At 29.6% G+C, this 17,075-nt stretch overlaps 1 protein-coding gene across 3 annotated transcripts in view; it reads right to left on the minus strand.

Annotated features, from left to right (window-relative positions):
* Window positions 1-1,316: 1,316 nt before the first annotated feature.
* The window catches only part of LOC108688757 (solute carrier family 2, facilitated glucose transporter member 8-like), an 18,787-nt gene continuing 3,028 nt past the window's right edge, over window positions 1,317-17,075 (minus strand). For all 3 annotated transcript variants that reach the window (XM_018195134.1, XM_018195133.1, XM_018195135.1), the window contains exons 3-7: window positions 6,854-7,037; window positions 6,132-6,303; window positions 5,115-5,387; window positions 4,040-4,348; window positions 1,317-2,030 (exon numbers count right to left, since the gene is read on the minus strand). In XM_018195134.1, the coding sequence (XP_018050623.1) occupies window positions 1,608-2,030; window positions 4,040-4,348; window positions 5,115-5,387; window positions 6,132-6,303; window positions 6,854-7,037 (1,361 nt within the window). In that variant the 3' untranslated portion in view covers window positions 1,317-1,607. The remainder of the gene's footprint in view (window positions 2,031-4,039; window positions 4,349-5,114; window positions 5,388-6,131; window positions 6,304-6,853; window positions 7,038-17,075) is intronic.

A 17,075-nucleotide genomic window follows, 5' to 3' on the forward strand; every position in this document is an offset into this window, starting at 1 on the left:
GTGTGTGTGTGTGTGTGTGTGTGTGTGTGTGTGTGTGTGTGTGTGTGTACTTTATAAAAAATTATTTCAATATGTCTAATCAATATATATATATATATGCACTATAAATTGTTTATAAAAGTCTTATTGATCAACACATATGTGCAACGAGTGCATGATTAATTATTAAATTGAATCACTTTTATATAATTATAATTTCCATTATTTTAATTCCGTCTGCTAAATTTTGAACCAATGACAAAGAATAAAAAATTATTTTTTATAATTTTACATTAAAATTTTATATTATTTTTATATTAAAATCTTTAATCGTAAATATTGAAACAATATATATTAAATTAAAACTTTCATATTTCTCTTTAAATCATTAAGAATAAAAAATGTACTTTGTACACTTAAGAATAGTACTCTCATTAAGATAATATTATGACTTTTTTTTTATAATAATTTAATGTAAATCAACTAATAATACAATGGATACTACTCCCAAAATTATTTTATTCGCGTAAATATATTAATATTCATTGTATATAAATTATGGGTATTTTGTAAATAACTAAATACGACTTTGTTATTATCAATATTTATAAAATGATAGCTTTGTTATTGTCAATATAAAAAACAAAGTTTTATAAAAAACAAAGTTAGCTCATACCTATTTCTCTTCGCGTTATTCATCGATTTATTGATTTTAATGATTTATAGTTTCAATCGATATGAAATTTTCTTTTAAATTTTAATATCTCTCTGATCTTTAATTAACATTTACGTTCTCTATGTAGACGCATTATAAAATGACTAGTCTCTCATCCGTGAACGAGAAATACGCCGCGAAATTAATATTTTTGGTTTTTCGTTCGCTTTATACTACGTCCACAATAATGTGTAATACTAGGAAATACATCCCAATACATAATATATTATAAATAGGAGAGTCATATTGTTGCTTCACTGCGTTTCTTAATCACGGATCTGATAGGAACTTGAAAACGTAGAAACATTTATTGACATATTACAAATTCCTTTATGCTTAGAAAAACGAAGTTTATAGACAATGATACACATATCGAAGTATATCATTAACGCGAGCGTACTTATAATATATGTATGATATGACTTCCATTATGTACAAATACAATTACTGTGCTATGTTACGTAAATGTGTTTGGAAGACGAAATATTTTTGGTTCCCTGTTGCAGAAAATAACAAAATAGTATCTGCGTATATGTGAGCAAAAATAAAGTCTATCCTCGTTTTACTCTCTCTCTCTCTCTCTCTCTCTCTCTCTCTCTCTCTCTCTCTCTCTCTCTCTATATATCTGAACATTTTATTTAAATTATTAGATCATCATGCGGTGATTGCTTAAAAATATTTCTTTTTCACCCATATTATCTATATCTGTGTAAATTTGGCAGTAGATGAGATACATATATTATCCGCATTTCTGATGATTTGAATCTCCTTCTTTATATCCAATTCCTATATAGATGTCATAAAAATGTAAAACTTTACATATTTTTTAAAAATATTTAATCTCTTAAAAGTGTTGATGAATTCATCGAGTTCAGCATGTACATCAAGATAATCGAACCCGACTGCTCCCGTCTCACTTTTTACCATTCTCGACATTTACGGTTGAAGTTACTCCGTTGAGCTCATCCTGGATTTGCTGAAGAGTCTTGCCTTTCGTTTCGGGCAGCAAAAATATCGTGTAAAGGACACTAACTAAACAGAATCCTGCGAACATCCAGAAGGATGCGTAATTGCCTAATGCTTGCTCGATGTTACTAACGAACTTGGTAAGGAGGAAGGCCAAGAACCAGCAGACGGAAACCGTTATACCGGAAGCCTTGGCCTTAACGTTCGGATCGAACATTTCGCCCATCACTGCCCACGGAAGAGGACCCCAGCCCACGCAGTATGTGGCGATAAAGATGACTAGCGAGACTATCGGCAACCAGGATATCTGTTCCACTACGTCATCCGCGTGCTGTACTTCCTTCAGGTAGAAATATAAGCCCATAGCACACTGCAAAACCAATAGTCACATTATAAACACATGATAAAAGCGCGAGAACAAAAGTTAAAATTTGTATGATAAAAAACTGCTATATAAACATATTTGATGTTTGAAAAATTCTTATCTACATATAGTGGCGCGTCATTACAAGATGTTTCTGACAATTTTTACTATATTGATCTTTCACAGAGTGAGACTACCTTCTAAATTTAAGTAGACTCACAATGGCAAAACGAAAAAAGGAAACTCAAAACGTTTCAAAAAATTCTTAGAATGCAAAAATTATAATTATTTCAATTCATTCGACATTTCAATCGACGTGTTATCATACGCGTGCCTCCTATCGCAAATTATGTAATCGATGCACATATAGTCACGTGAAAGTCCTCGCACTTTGTGCACTGAATCCGATACATTCCATCGTATTTCATCGGAATGCATAATGACGATTCGTATATATGTATAATAATGCTCAATCTTCCTCTTCTCGACATTGTTATACATCCTCGCGATTTATTATTGTATTTCCTGCGCCGGACTTTACCGAGCGCGAGGACTCGGCTGTATCTTTATCTGATCTACAAAGAGGATTGTATAAGTTCCAAATGACGATAACAAGTAGCATCTCAATTCTCTGTGTCGAATAATTAAGTCGTTCGTCATGAATGTGCCTGAAGGCGAGATGCGTGATAAAAGAAGTTAAATCCATAACGAATATAATTACGCATGCTGATCGTGAACTCACCTCGAAAAATGCATTTAATGATTTGAACGCGTGAATATAATATGAAAATGAATCAACACGCGATAATTCGCGTCAATCATCTACAAATTATTGTTGACAAAAAATATTTGTGGAATGGAATCGTCAATGCTAAATTAATATACAATATCACCAAACAAAATTTTTATCAATCTTCTTATTTGAATTTTATTATACAACACTCCTTTTTATATGTATCGTGATTATGGCATTAAATAAGATGAATTAAAACAAACATATGTATATAGTAACATTCTGTTTTAATTCATCTCATTTAACGTCATAATTGTGATGTTTATAAAAAGAAGGCAACCTTATATTTAATAAAATTAAAATGAGAAAACCGATAAAAATAATAATTTTGTTTCGTGATATTATGTCTAATTTCAAATTTAATTGCGATTCACTGATTAAATATGATTCAAAAGATAATTGTGTTTCTTAGAAAAAAATTTATCTTTATGCGTCTAACGATTCTAATCTAAATTCCTTGAAGTTCCTTTGAAATTTTAATCGACAGCAAAATGCATATCCATTCTAACAAACTCAGGTTCATCATCGCAGGGCAATAAAATTACAATTCGTTTCATAAAACAGGAAATAAACTTTACGGGAAACCGCGTCTATCGCTTCATGAATACGCTAATTTTAGACACGCTTTTCATGCAAATTTCCAAATCAATCTGGTGTTCATCAAAAGAGAGAGTAGTATGAAAATTTTGTAAAAGTTTCAATGCAAGATTAAATATTAGGTCCCGCATTATTAATTCTCCTCTGAAACTATCATATCTTTAAATTAATTGTAAGTGTATATGATTAATAATAATTCTCAATTGCAACGTTTTATGAGTGACTGCAACTGGTTTCTTAAAAACATGAGAAAAGATAAAACAAGAATGTATTATTTTATATAATAATTTTTATAACTAATATCTTCTATCAGAAATATTATTGTGCTTATTTAAGAATGCGAAATTTTAACTATTTTAATTGACTTCTACTACTAATTTTGATCTTTAATTAATAAGACAATATGTACCGTCAACGATAAGATTTGATCTAGCTATTCAAAATCTTTACTAATCAGATCTGAAATTATCTTTGTTAATTCTCATAACTGAATTAAATTATATTCCAGATTTAAACAAATTTCTTTTTTTATTTATTTTTACTACATATTTTTTATACTACATATTTTTTTAATTCACGATTGATTAATTTGAAATCAAATCTGAAAATGGAAGCAATTACTCACCAAACTGACTGTCTCTCCGATGCCGGAGATGACGAGAAGCATCCTTCTACCTGATCTATCGACAACTACGGGTGTTACTGCTGACGCTAATATTTGCACCACTCCGATGATAATCGGTGCTACATCTGTTGAGATGCTGCCTCCAGCAGCAATGAAAATATTTTGTAGATAGAACAGCACGACATTGATACCGGTAAATTGTTGAAAGGAAACCAAGGCACAAGTATGGCCCAGTGCCTTGATGTTCACCTTCACCTTGAATAGATCTAAGATGCTAACTTGATTCTTGAAAGCCTCATCAAGTATCATCTGAAAAATCAAGACAAATTTATTAAACACTAAATATTAAAATTAAAATACAACAATCTACACAGAATATTCTGAAATAAAAAAATTAAATGTGTATGCTATTAAAAGAATTTCAGATAATGCTGAAGCAAATTTGCTGTCACTTACAATCTGAGCCTCTATGTTCCTCGGCTCTTAATGTTAATTATTTTTGCAATTACATTTTGCGACTGTTTCAACGCTCGAACAATAGCTTTAATGTAAAGCTGCGTATGACTGAAAGAACATCTGATTCTGTGAGATTCTATATTGTAGGAAGGAATGTTATTTGCAAGCCAGTCATAATTGTTCCTCACGAATGTGCGACACTGTCGTTTAGGATCAAGAAACGGCCTTAGTCATAACCTCGTTTGTCTAAAGCGATCTGACGGACAATGTATACTCGGACATGTGTCTAATAATAATTGAGTACGTGCTTGTAACGGTGCATTCGCGATCACCTTGTCCAGTCGAGCGAGAAATCAATGAAGCCATAAACGACCGCGAATCGAATTAGCATTTTTTTATTATAATAATATATACTAACCACATAATTTTCTTGATAGAATTTTTTATAAAATTAAATACCCCCTCCTCCCCAACGATTTGAATTTCTTGACAAAAAATTAATACGAAGTTAACTGAGAATCAAATCGATTTTCCTGACTTTAATAAATTTTAAGATTCTGAAATTCTTTTAGAGCAGACAATTTTATAAAAGAAAGTTATGTTTTGCACAATGACTTACCTGTATTTCATCGGCCTCCTTCTGAACGGCAGCTTCGGATTTGCTTCGGAGTTTCACCAGAGATGCAATCGCTTCATCTTTACGGCCCCGACGGAGGAGAAAGTATGGAGACTCCGGCATAAAAAAAAAGGAGATGAAGAAGATTATCGGTAAGAGGATACAGAGAATCCAAAAAACTGTGTAACTAACATACGGCCCAATAGCATAGGCATATAAAAAACCGATCGTGATAAAGAGTTGAAGGAAAGAGCCCAATGCTCCCCTGATAGACACCTGAAAAGTTACATAAATTCGTTATTATATGTATAATGACCAATTTAATTATTAAAAATTAAAACGAGATTTAAAGCGCGATGAATATTAATTAATTTGTGTACAAATGTTTTTTATTTATATTACTTGATTAAAATATGTTTAATTTCGCTTTTCGGATCCATTGGGTTGTACAGAATATTGATAAACCTCTCGTTTTTCGTTTGTATTTGATTGACATGTGTCAACGATCAACAATGCGTCAAAAATATAATTAGGGGGAGATATATTTATTTCTAGTCCTCTGAGAACGTTCGATCTTTTAATTTGTTGCTATATAGATAGTTCAGAATTGAAATGTTCAAGTAATTAGAATAAAGAACATTTTTACACAAATTAATTAGTGCTACAATTACACCGCGCTCTAACTCTCATTGATTCACGCTTTAATTTTTAATAATTCAAAAGTCTCTCAGAATTTTATTTAATTTAAATTTAATTTAAATTAATTTAAATTTTACTTTATTTTTTAATATTATTTAACAAACAAATAATTTTTATTGTTTAAATAATTATTTTATTTATTCTAGTTATATTCATAGATTCTGAGAAGTGTGGATAAATTTTTAATATCAGCAAAAAATGCCTAAATATAAAAATTTATAATATAAAAATTTAGGCAAAATGCGAAAATTCTAGAAAACTGTGTAAGTAATTGTGCTACTTGTATGTATATATTATATATGTATGCAAAATAAATTTTACCTCGGCTATTTCCCCATTATATATAGGGATGATCGTGAATACGATAGACAGAGCCAATCCAAGTACTAATCGAGCAACATAAAGCTGAGCCACATGACTTGCAGAGGCGACAAGTATCCATCCAATTAAATACGGCACCAGGCAAGACAGCAATGCTCGTTTGGGGCCCAATCTATAGAATATCAATGAAAAAAATCAATTCTCATTGTCTTTGATTCAGCTATTAAATATTTGAATTTGATAGATGCTTTTGATCCTTTTCATTAAACGACACAGTGTGATACAGTGATCATATCATCTTTGTTTAACATTAACAAACAATAAGATTGTTATGATTCCGTGTTACACTTCCGTGTGACATCTGTGTCTCTTGTTGAGAAAAAAATCTCTTCACAAAAATTGGCTCTAGTTTCCAACTTACAGTTTCGAGAAGTAGAACGTAGTTACGTAAATTGATTACATTATTATACAAAATTACTTGTGCGATTGAATGACTAATTTATATTTGGGACCTCAAGTAAAAATCTAGTCATGTGAGACAAATATGATGGCAATGTTTGATTCTGTATTGCAAAATATATAGGGTTCCATAAGCTTTATACTATCCTATGCTCTGCAATATTTAGCGATTGCCGTCATATTTTCTTGTAAAAAAATGTATGTGACCAGACTCTTAGTGAGAGGCTCTTTATATTATAAATAATTTATATTATAAGTAATACTTTTCTCCGAGATATCCTGCCACGAAGCTGCCGAAAATAGCACTGAGGGCCATCAGAGATCCTATCCAGGAACTCTGTTCGCTACTGATCGGCGATTCCAAAGGTCCACCATCCTTCTCCAAATAAGGAAGAACTGGACTCGTCCATCCCATCATCGCACCAGTTGCGACGACGGATAGACTAGCTGTAATGTAAAATTGCGAGACGTATATACAAATGGAAAATAAACAAGTGCAGGAATATTCGCGTAACTTCTTCGCACGCTCAATGTTAATCCCTTGGATGTTTAACGATGACTTTATAATTGAGCGTCTTAATCTACAGCTTTTTAAAGGTAACATTCTTCTGATCGCTACTTTATCGCTTTAATGAGACTTAATAATACATTCATCAACCCACAAATGGATTTATATTAAACCGTAAATGAACATGAAAATAAATACCAAAGTAAACTATGATTATACGCGTCCACGCGTCTTTCGTTAGTATCAGTTATTATCGCATTATTATTTGCTGCATATTTAATATACTTGTATTTTCTGAGAAGTTATCATTTTAAAAATTCTTTTTGTCTATTATTCCTAAAATTTATGTAATGATAAATTAAGTCAAATTCTAATGAAGAAGTATAATAAATCATTTCTTTTATTATATTTTTTTTATTAGTAAATCATTTTTCTTATTGTAATTAATATAAAAATGGAATTGTATAACATATGATTAAATATCGAAATTTTATCTATTTTATTTAGTTGTTCGCAAAAATTTTATAACACATATGTTTTATCTATATCTTTTTTTTTTACAAATTCGAAAATTTAATTATTATTTAAATGTTTAATTATTATTTAAATATTTAATTATCATTATTTAATTATTATTTAATTATTAAAGCTGAAAATTTTGTTTTGTCAGAGAAGAAACTATCTTAGGAAAATATATTTATCTGTTTCATACAAAATCTCAAATTATATTTTTATCACCAACGAAAAATTGATTTTCCGAAGATGTTTTTGTCTCGAGGTTAGCAATTCAATCGTGCTAACATTCGAGATAATTTGTAGGCAATGCTTCACTGATGAAACTCGAATCAAAGCGTTGCTTTGAAGGCTTTTCCGGAGATAAAGAGGTTTTACATAATTGCGTATTTCAGGTAATGCGGTGAGATTCAAGGCCCACGATGCTTCCGGTTTTACGGAGCGATTGATAAACGTTCGAAGCTTATAAAGCAGAGATTTAAACTGCAGCAGAGGATATCCAGCTGTTGCAGGTAAATTTAATATACTTTTGCAAAGTTCAGGTAAAAAAAAATTTGTTTAATCTATTGTGCAAAGCAATTATATTAATAATTTTTTTATTATCTATTAAACAAAATAAGTAGCGTTTATATTCGTATTGTAAAAAAATTCATATTTATAATCAGTATATCATTATTTAATAATACTCTATTTCTTTTTCATTAAACGAGAAGTTTTAATTTATGTTTTATATTACGAATTATTTTATATTACATAAAAGAGAAATGGCGCATATATATATTTCGCGTATTTATAGAAGAAGAAAACTTTGGTATGTCATTGACCGATGATAATTTTATATTAATAAGTAGGAAATCTTAATTTATATTTAGTATCACGAATGTGGGAAAGGATGATTTAATTTATGTCTCGGTGCATAAGCATAAATCAAATTACACGCTGATTTGTCACTTCACTGCAAATAGTTTTCTGCAGAACCGCAGAAAAATCAACCAAGTATATTACTATGATATATACCGCGGTATTATCGCAATTTACGTATTTCATTTACGTAATTTTTCGACGTAATGTGTCATGTGATTGCGTCGTCGATTGCACGTCATGGTATTGAACTAGTATAAATGTGTATCGCAAGAATCGCACGCGCACTTGACATCGAAAAGATACAATCTCACTAGTATTGTCACAACGTAAAATTATCGACACGAATATAGGATTGCACCTCGCATTTTTAGGGAGGAAAGGAACAGCTTTGACAACAATAAACTTGTCACGCAGAAAGCAGCGAACGTGCACGCAAGCTCTATTTTATTGAATTTCATTAACGTTACTTTTATTTACTACTGTTATGAAATTGTTATGAAATACTGTAAATGTAATATTTAATGAATACGCGATTAGTCAAGTATTTAAATTGCGATATTATCAGACGATCATTAACAATATATGAAATTAGAAAAAAGAATTATATAAAGAAAAATAATGGTATTATATAATTGCAAACAAAATTTATGTAATTATTTATATAATAATAATGAATTAATTAATCTGCAGTTATATCAATTCCAAATTGTTAATTACCGAGATATTCGCTTGCAAGCAAAAATATTATCTTTGAGGCCGTAAATTATCTTCAACGAGTATTGTTTTTCCTCAAACAACTTGACATGAAACTTCCTAATTATAATTTAAAATTCAGACACATGCACGTTTGAAACGTCTTGATACAAAGATATCATAAATCAAGAAGTCTTAATTTCGTCATAAAAATGTCTTTCTGACAAACTTTACAAGTCTTAAGAATTTTAATAGATAGACGTCCTGTAAAACAATCGATATTGTCTGAGGAGAGCACAATCAATTTGTTTGCATATCAAAAAGAGTCAACGTCCTTTTTTGATAAGCAAATAAAACACAAGGCAAATAGAACTCACACTCATGATCTTCCTAATCGTTGCGTGGGACTATCACCTCTCCGTTCCTCCGTTTCCTCTTGATTTTTTGTGCGCAATAATACGCAACTGTCATGCTTTACTACTTATTAATTTTACTAATTAATTTTACTAATTAATTTTAGTAAATTATTTTTCCATTGATCACCTGACACGAGATAGCGATTATTGATTACAATACAATAAATCCGTGCAAAGTAATCCGTGAATATACAGATCCAAATATGTAGGTAAGCATTCATCAATTCACGATATCAAATACGATATTACGAGATAGACAGAAAGGTCGTTTGATACGTTGTCTCGTTTTCGATGAAAAATTTCCATGTTGATAATTATTTTTCCATAATAACTGATATTTCCATTACATGATCCATCACCATGTACTTACCAAATGATTTGATATTTCTCTTATCACTTAACAAACCACGATAAGATTTATTTTATAATTTTAAATCACATTATAAATCTATATATAGTTATAGCGGAATTTATAGGATTAATTATCTATTCTATCATATAAACAGAAATTTAAATATCAGATAATTAAAGTTGCGATTTAAAATAACGGCTTTCAACTTTCAACAAAGTTTTTAAAAAGCAATTAAAAATTACATATATCAGTAGTGATTATTAACGGAAATAATATACAATAGGTGAATCAATAAGTAACCTTAATTTTGCCATCCAAAAAAACAAAACAATACATATTAAGTTTATCTTATTGACTCGCCCACGTATAATTCGATTATATAATATATATTCATAAAATAACATATCAATGTTAAATGATATTCCATATTGACATATTTTTATTAACAAACAATCTCGTTTATACATTATATCATTCTGGTAGGATAATTTCTTTGTCACTCTTCAAATATAGATTTAAACTTTTTTTACGATTGAATAAAAATTGAATATTTTTAAATGAGTTGGCATAATCTGGCAAAACTTTGAAAACAAAAACGCCGATATCAAAGACGTGATGCTGAAAACACAAGAATCGATGTATCTTTGCCCCTGAATGAGATATCGTAGTCGGTGCCGATCAAGTAATCAGAGTTTGATGATGATCCATCATTAATTAACTACATAATCTTTCTTAATTTTCTTAATTTTTATTTATCAACCCATTGAAGTTGCATTCATACCAATAGAACATTCTTTTTGTTACGAATTTTAACGTGACATTTTACCTCTTTGTTTACGCGTTCATGTATATGACATGGTACGGCTCGTACCGGATTATCGCGGAACAGAAATACGTAAAATGAGCAACAAAATGGCCTGATAAAAATCGATAAGTAACGAAGCGCAATTAAATACACTTACGAAACATTGCATGATACATCATAAATTGTAGAGTGAAAGTCAGACGTTGATTAAAAAATTACATCTCAAAATATGAGAAAGTATTTCTCAAGAATACTTGTTTATAAAGTTATTAATTTTAAACAATTCAAGATATTTAATTTAAGCGTTAGGAAATTTAATTTACTGACTTTTTAAACATTTATAATATAAAAGTTAATTTAAAATGACTCTCAAAGTTATGAAATATTTATTATTCCATTTTCGACAGATTATATTATGTTATCATATACATTGAAATACTGGAAGAGATAATAGTATTATAGCCTCTTATTTTATATATTTACAATATTTACATTTATATTTTATACAACTTTGTTAAATTTAGAATTTAACGATTACATTTGATAAATTTGTTGCTCAATCAATTCTATAATAAACTCAAAGTTACGAAATATTTATTATTTAGGATATTATTTATAAAAATTTGATGATACTGCCCTCCACAAAAATAAATTTAAAAAATTAATTTTCTTTAAAAAAACATGGTATTTAAAATATATGATTACAGAATTATATCCTGGTAAAAAAATTTTTACAAAAAAGTACAGAAAAACTAAATAGATTGAAACAAGTTAGAAATTTTTAGTTTTTCGTAAATATTTGTAGTGGAATGTAAAGAGATTCATTTATCTTAGAATTCTAAGATTCGTTTTATCTTAGGAATTTTTAGTTTTTCGAAGATATTTGTAGTACGATGTATGACGTTATTTGTTTCGTGATACAAGAAAAAAAATGTTCCGTAAAAATTCATAATGTAACATCAAAAGTACATGGAAAGGAGGATTTCTTTTTCAAACAAACAATGCTACATTTCACTACGAATACCTATGAAAAAGAATTTCTAAGATCTATGTAGTTTTTCAAAAAAATTTTTCCGTCAGAGTATTTACAAAGAAATAAAATTGCAGAATGCATGCAAATATATATATATTTGCATGCATTCTGCAATTTTACACACACATCCCACCCACACCCACCCACACACACACACACACACACACACACACACACACATATCTTCTCGCGCATATTATAGGCTATTCAGTAAAAATTTATAGATAATATGTATCTGAAGACGGTAGTGACTCGGCGCTAAGCATGGCGCGAGAAACTGCCGTGCCTCCTTTACGCAAACCGGCAAGTTGCGTCAGATCGTAATATAAATAAACTATATAGATTAGCAGTAGAGCTGCAACTTATCGAATGATTATATTTATATTGAAAACTTCGAAAAAGATCATCATCAGTCAGTTTAGAGAATTATATTAATAAAATTCCTCTGCTATTATTTAACTTTACATAACTCGAAATATGTACAGCTAAATAAAATGTAAAATAATGAACAGCACTTAAGTGTACATACATTCGTGTGATAGTACATAAAAAATAAGTATGTATAACAATTAAATTCTAAAATGTAACTTGAAAAAACGTTTAAAAATGTTTGAACGTAAAAATTAAAAATGTATTATATAGTAAATATCGGCTATTTTATTAGCGCCATGATATAATGGGCTACTGAATACATGATTCTGTAAATTATCATTAGAATTTATTGTCTATCAGAGATGTTAAGAGAGGCCATTATACCTACAAGAGTCACAATATCACCTTATATGTATACATTGTATATAATATACATTGTATATAATATAAGATATTGTGTTCTAAAAAATGATAGAATATAATATTCAAAATCATCAATCATGCCGAAAGAGATGCGGTTATAAAATTCACTTTTATCATTGCGAAGTAAGATAACGCAGATTACAGTTAACAGAAAATATAATCACATTTTTATACAATAAAAGCAAGCTTCTTCTCATCGCCGAACAATATCACGTCAATGAATCGTCTAATGAATCACAATAATGGAACGTGTGACGAAATACGATTATATTTTAAAAGATTAGCGTATGTTTGCAGTTCGATATAAAAAAAGTCTGGACATCATCGGGTATATTTCCATGCGTGATTTTTAAATATTGTCACAACTTGCAAAATCGTATTGACGTTGCACCACGATCAATCAACATTGACGTCCGCGCGATGAAACATTGAACTGTATCAGACACACATAAAATTACAATGAATTAAAAATGAGGACAACTGCGATAGGATAGAATAACGTTAGTTATATATCGATAGTTAACAACGAGAGAGGCGTTACTGCGGATAACAATATTCGAAAAAATTCCGGTTGAAAATATAAAAATATCACAATGAAGTATCTATCACGTAACTGTCGATACCGAATAAAATAGTGAAGCTGCATTTTTACATACGCGAGAGTTCGTCATCAAAGATTGATAAAGATAAATAATTGGATAAACAACTCGCCACAAAAGACACAGAATCACAGAATTTTATTCTGGATATGTAGAAAAATAATCATTTGAACAACATTGCTAAAAGTGTAAACTCTCTTTCTTACGGAATGCTTTGTTTATAAATATCAAATTCATTTCATCAACATTTTAACGAGAATCTACTCATCGAGAACACTTAGCGTACATTAAAAGTTTAATTTGTTTGTCGTCCACGTAGTCAAGAGATAATAAAATTTTATATTTTATATTTTAAATTAATTCCAGTTAATCTTAAAATTGCATCTTATCCAAGAAATTGTATGAAGTTTGATAAACAAGATTGATATATTAAATTTTTAAAAGTGACAGGTACAAATTAAGATGCGTTATTATCTCTTATGACACTGTCACATCGAGATTAACCTACATTATTCATGTACAGTTCTACATTAAAACTTTTACTTATGATGGAATAAATTAATTTAAAATCTTCAAGAGAGAAGGCTGACAAATGCATTTTTATATGCAAAATCAATACAGAAATTCCAATGAATATTCAAACGACTTTTACTTTCAGAAGAATCGAACTTATTCGAATTGATTGAGGATTAAACTGGCTTTTATCAAGCAACTTAATAAGTGCCTTCAGATGTTCATTCGTTGGACAGATAATACAATATATGTTGCAGTTGCAATATATCTAATATACATATTTTAGTACAATATTGCGTGCAGCACATGACCATGAAGTATTTCGGTCTTTTGTCACGGAAACTTTGACATCACGAGGACAAGTCAATACTACAAATACGAATTACCATGCTAGTTTATATTGTAACAAAAATAGTGAAATCAAATCCGTTTCCGCATATATAAATAATTGCTGGTTAAGTTGCGGGGATTACCGTTTCTCTATTCAAGGATTCTCGTTCTCACGCTACTCTCGTGATTTCTGATTTCGCGCGAATTGCTAAGTTAATCAGAGTTGATTTGAATTTTTATATACTCGCTGTATACGCGTAAAGATTTACCTAAATAAATTTAGCTCTACATAATTCTTCCCGAGCGCGCAATTTAATCATGAAAAAACGTGGATTATTCTTATTTAATTATACAATAAGGAAGTGTCTAATTTTATTCTTTTTTATTAATCCCGCCACGGAGAAAAATGTAAATATGCACTAAAATCTAGTAAATTTTATGGAATTGGCAAGTCCATATAGAGACAGGTGTTGTGTGTAAAATTTACTTTAATTTTCTGATAAATGAACGATCATCGCATAGCCATACTGTAAAATACTTTTCGTAAAATAAATGTATAAATTATCACACATCTTAATAGAATTTACTTTATCGATAAATATTTTTTGCCTTATTACTAATAAAACTTTACTGCACAGTAACAATGTATAAAGTACTGAGAGTTATTTATGCTTACAGTCTTGAGAATAATATGATTTATTTTATTGTAAAATAATAATTATTTGAATGGATTAACTATAATTATAATGTACCTTGTACTTTATACCTTCGATATTTTTACTTTCAAGCAAGTAAAACTTAAAGCATAAATTCGGCAAAAATAAACAGAACATTTTTAATAGTCTTGTAAGATAAAAATTATTCAATCATTTTATTCCTGTTTTGATAAGGAATACATCGTTGAGGAATCGAACACTGATTTCCATCGAGAATCAGATTGTTTCTCAATCCAACCGATGATCATTACTGAACAATTGCAGGTTCGCCGCTAGTCTCATTACGAATTCGATTGACTTGCATTGTAAGAGAGACCCTCCCCATTCAACTCGGGATTCTCGCTTCGAGGTCTCGTTTGACTGGCTACCACTTGCACCGGTAATGAGGAAGTAGTTTAAACCGATTGCGATCTTTGTCGGTTAAGATTGAATTCGGTCGAGCGCCGGATGTGAATCGTTTAATATTCCCGTCATCCAAATACACGAAGGACTCGCCGGTGAACATGAATCGTAGCACGTAGTGCGGGGCATCATTCTTTCTTTGAGTGGGTTTTCAATGCTAATACCTCAAGTTTGAGCTAATTTTGATTCAATCAATCGAAATTATCGAGCCGAATAATTATCTTGGTTTCTTCTTTCTCATCGCGTTAAAATCGTATCATGTAAATTTAATAGATGAGATACACGCTTATTTTCTTGTTAAATTTCTTCGATTCTTTGATTCTTCGATTCTCGCAGTTTATATATTTTTTCCCGCTAAATTGCGAGTCTTCGATTCTCATCATTTATATACATTAAAGAAAAAACATTTTAAAGGCATCGTAATGGAATTTTTTATCTTTGTAATGAGCTCTTAATTTCATTCCTTTAAGGAAAATGATTTTAAAAAGAAAAATGACAGGATAAAAAAGTTTATAATAAATACTTACTAAATAATAAAAATTCGGTTGAGTAAATTTATTTCTATTTGTTTATTTCTATTTTATTAAATTATGAAAATTCATTTATTTATTTTCTTTCATTATTGATTATGATTGTCGTGTTTATTGTTAACTTTAGAAATGGAAATTGAATTATTGGAAATATAATAGATACTCGTATTATATTATGATAATGTTTGTATAATATTTGGTCACATGCAATCATCTAAAATAATATTTCCATTATCATTATATTATTATATTATTGCGTGTATTTTCATAAAATTTTGATAAAATAACATTATTAGTAATATTTTCGCGATGCCCCAAAAAATTATGTGTAACTTGAATATAGTTAGAATTGAACAATTTTTTAGGATTCTGCTTCACGTACTTGCATTATGTCCTTGACTAGTTTTAATAAATTATTTGCTGCGAAAAGAGAAATTATTTTCAAGAGAAAATAATTAAAAATATTTTATTGGTATGTTTATTGATTCCTCTTAAGGTTACAAGTATAGAAATATTTTATTATTTATGGCTAAAATAAAAAAAAGGACGGAAAATATCCTTATAAAAAAATATACCAAACTAAACATTGGCGGCCCAAAATCCAAATTGAGTGTTAACCCCCAAATAAATTTCCAAAGGAATTGTTAATACTCAACTTAAGCGTTATTTCGGACCTTCATTGTTTATTCAAGTAAATCAATAAACATACCAATAAACATACCAACTTGAGTATATATTTTTGTAAAAATATACATATAAGAATAGTTTCGATTCTCGTGGACACTGATGGTCGCATCATGCACGTGCAAAGTGCAGCCGCACTGTGTTCTACACGTGGTGAGAGCGGGCAACCGTGTATTATGCCTCTTCATTTTCTTCAATTAATGTCACACGCATCAAAAGAGTAACTACCAGTAAAAAGCAAATAGTATGATTTATTGTCCATTATCCAATCTGCTCGTTTCAAACCCTTTGAACTAAACTATGTCGATGAATGTATAACGTAATTCTATTCTTTTTTAAAGGAGGATTAAAAAACAATATCGCATAAAAGGAATCAAATCTTATGTTACATTGTATCAATATATTTCAATTTAACTTTTGATCTTTCTCGAGTTTCAAAAATACAGAACTGAAATATGACGAAGCCAACGCGAAGAACAAATTCTTCCTCAAGCGTCGAATCGATCAATTGAGTTGTATTTGTAACACGAGAGTGATTATTCATCTTACAATCATAATAAATTCGTCACTATTCAGTGCAAGTAGAAGTAATACATGACGGTTTTTAAATAAATTAATTAAATAAATACATGATTGAAAAAATCCATCAAAAATCAATCCATCAAATATTGACCTCACCTTCAAAAAATAATTTAGAAAATCTTTCTAAATATATAATAAATATATAATAAA

Source organism: Atta colombica, unplaced genomic scaffold (genome assembly GCF_001594045.1).
Source record: "Atta colombica isolate Treedump-2 unplaced genomic scaffold, Acol1.0 scaffold238, whole genome shotgun sequence".
In the NCBI taxonomy this organism is placed as follows: domain Eukaryota; kingdom Metazoa; phylum Arthropoda; class Insecta; order Hymenoptera; family Formicidae; genus Atta; species Atta colombica.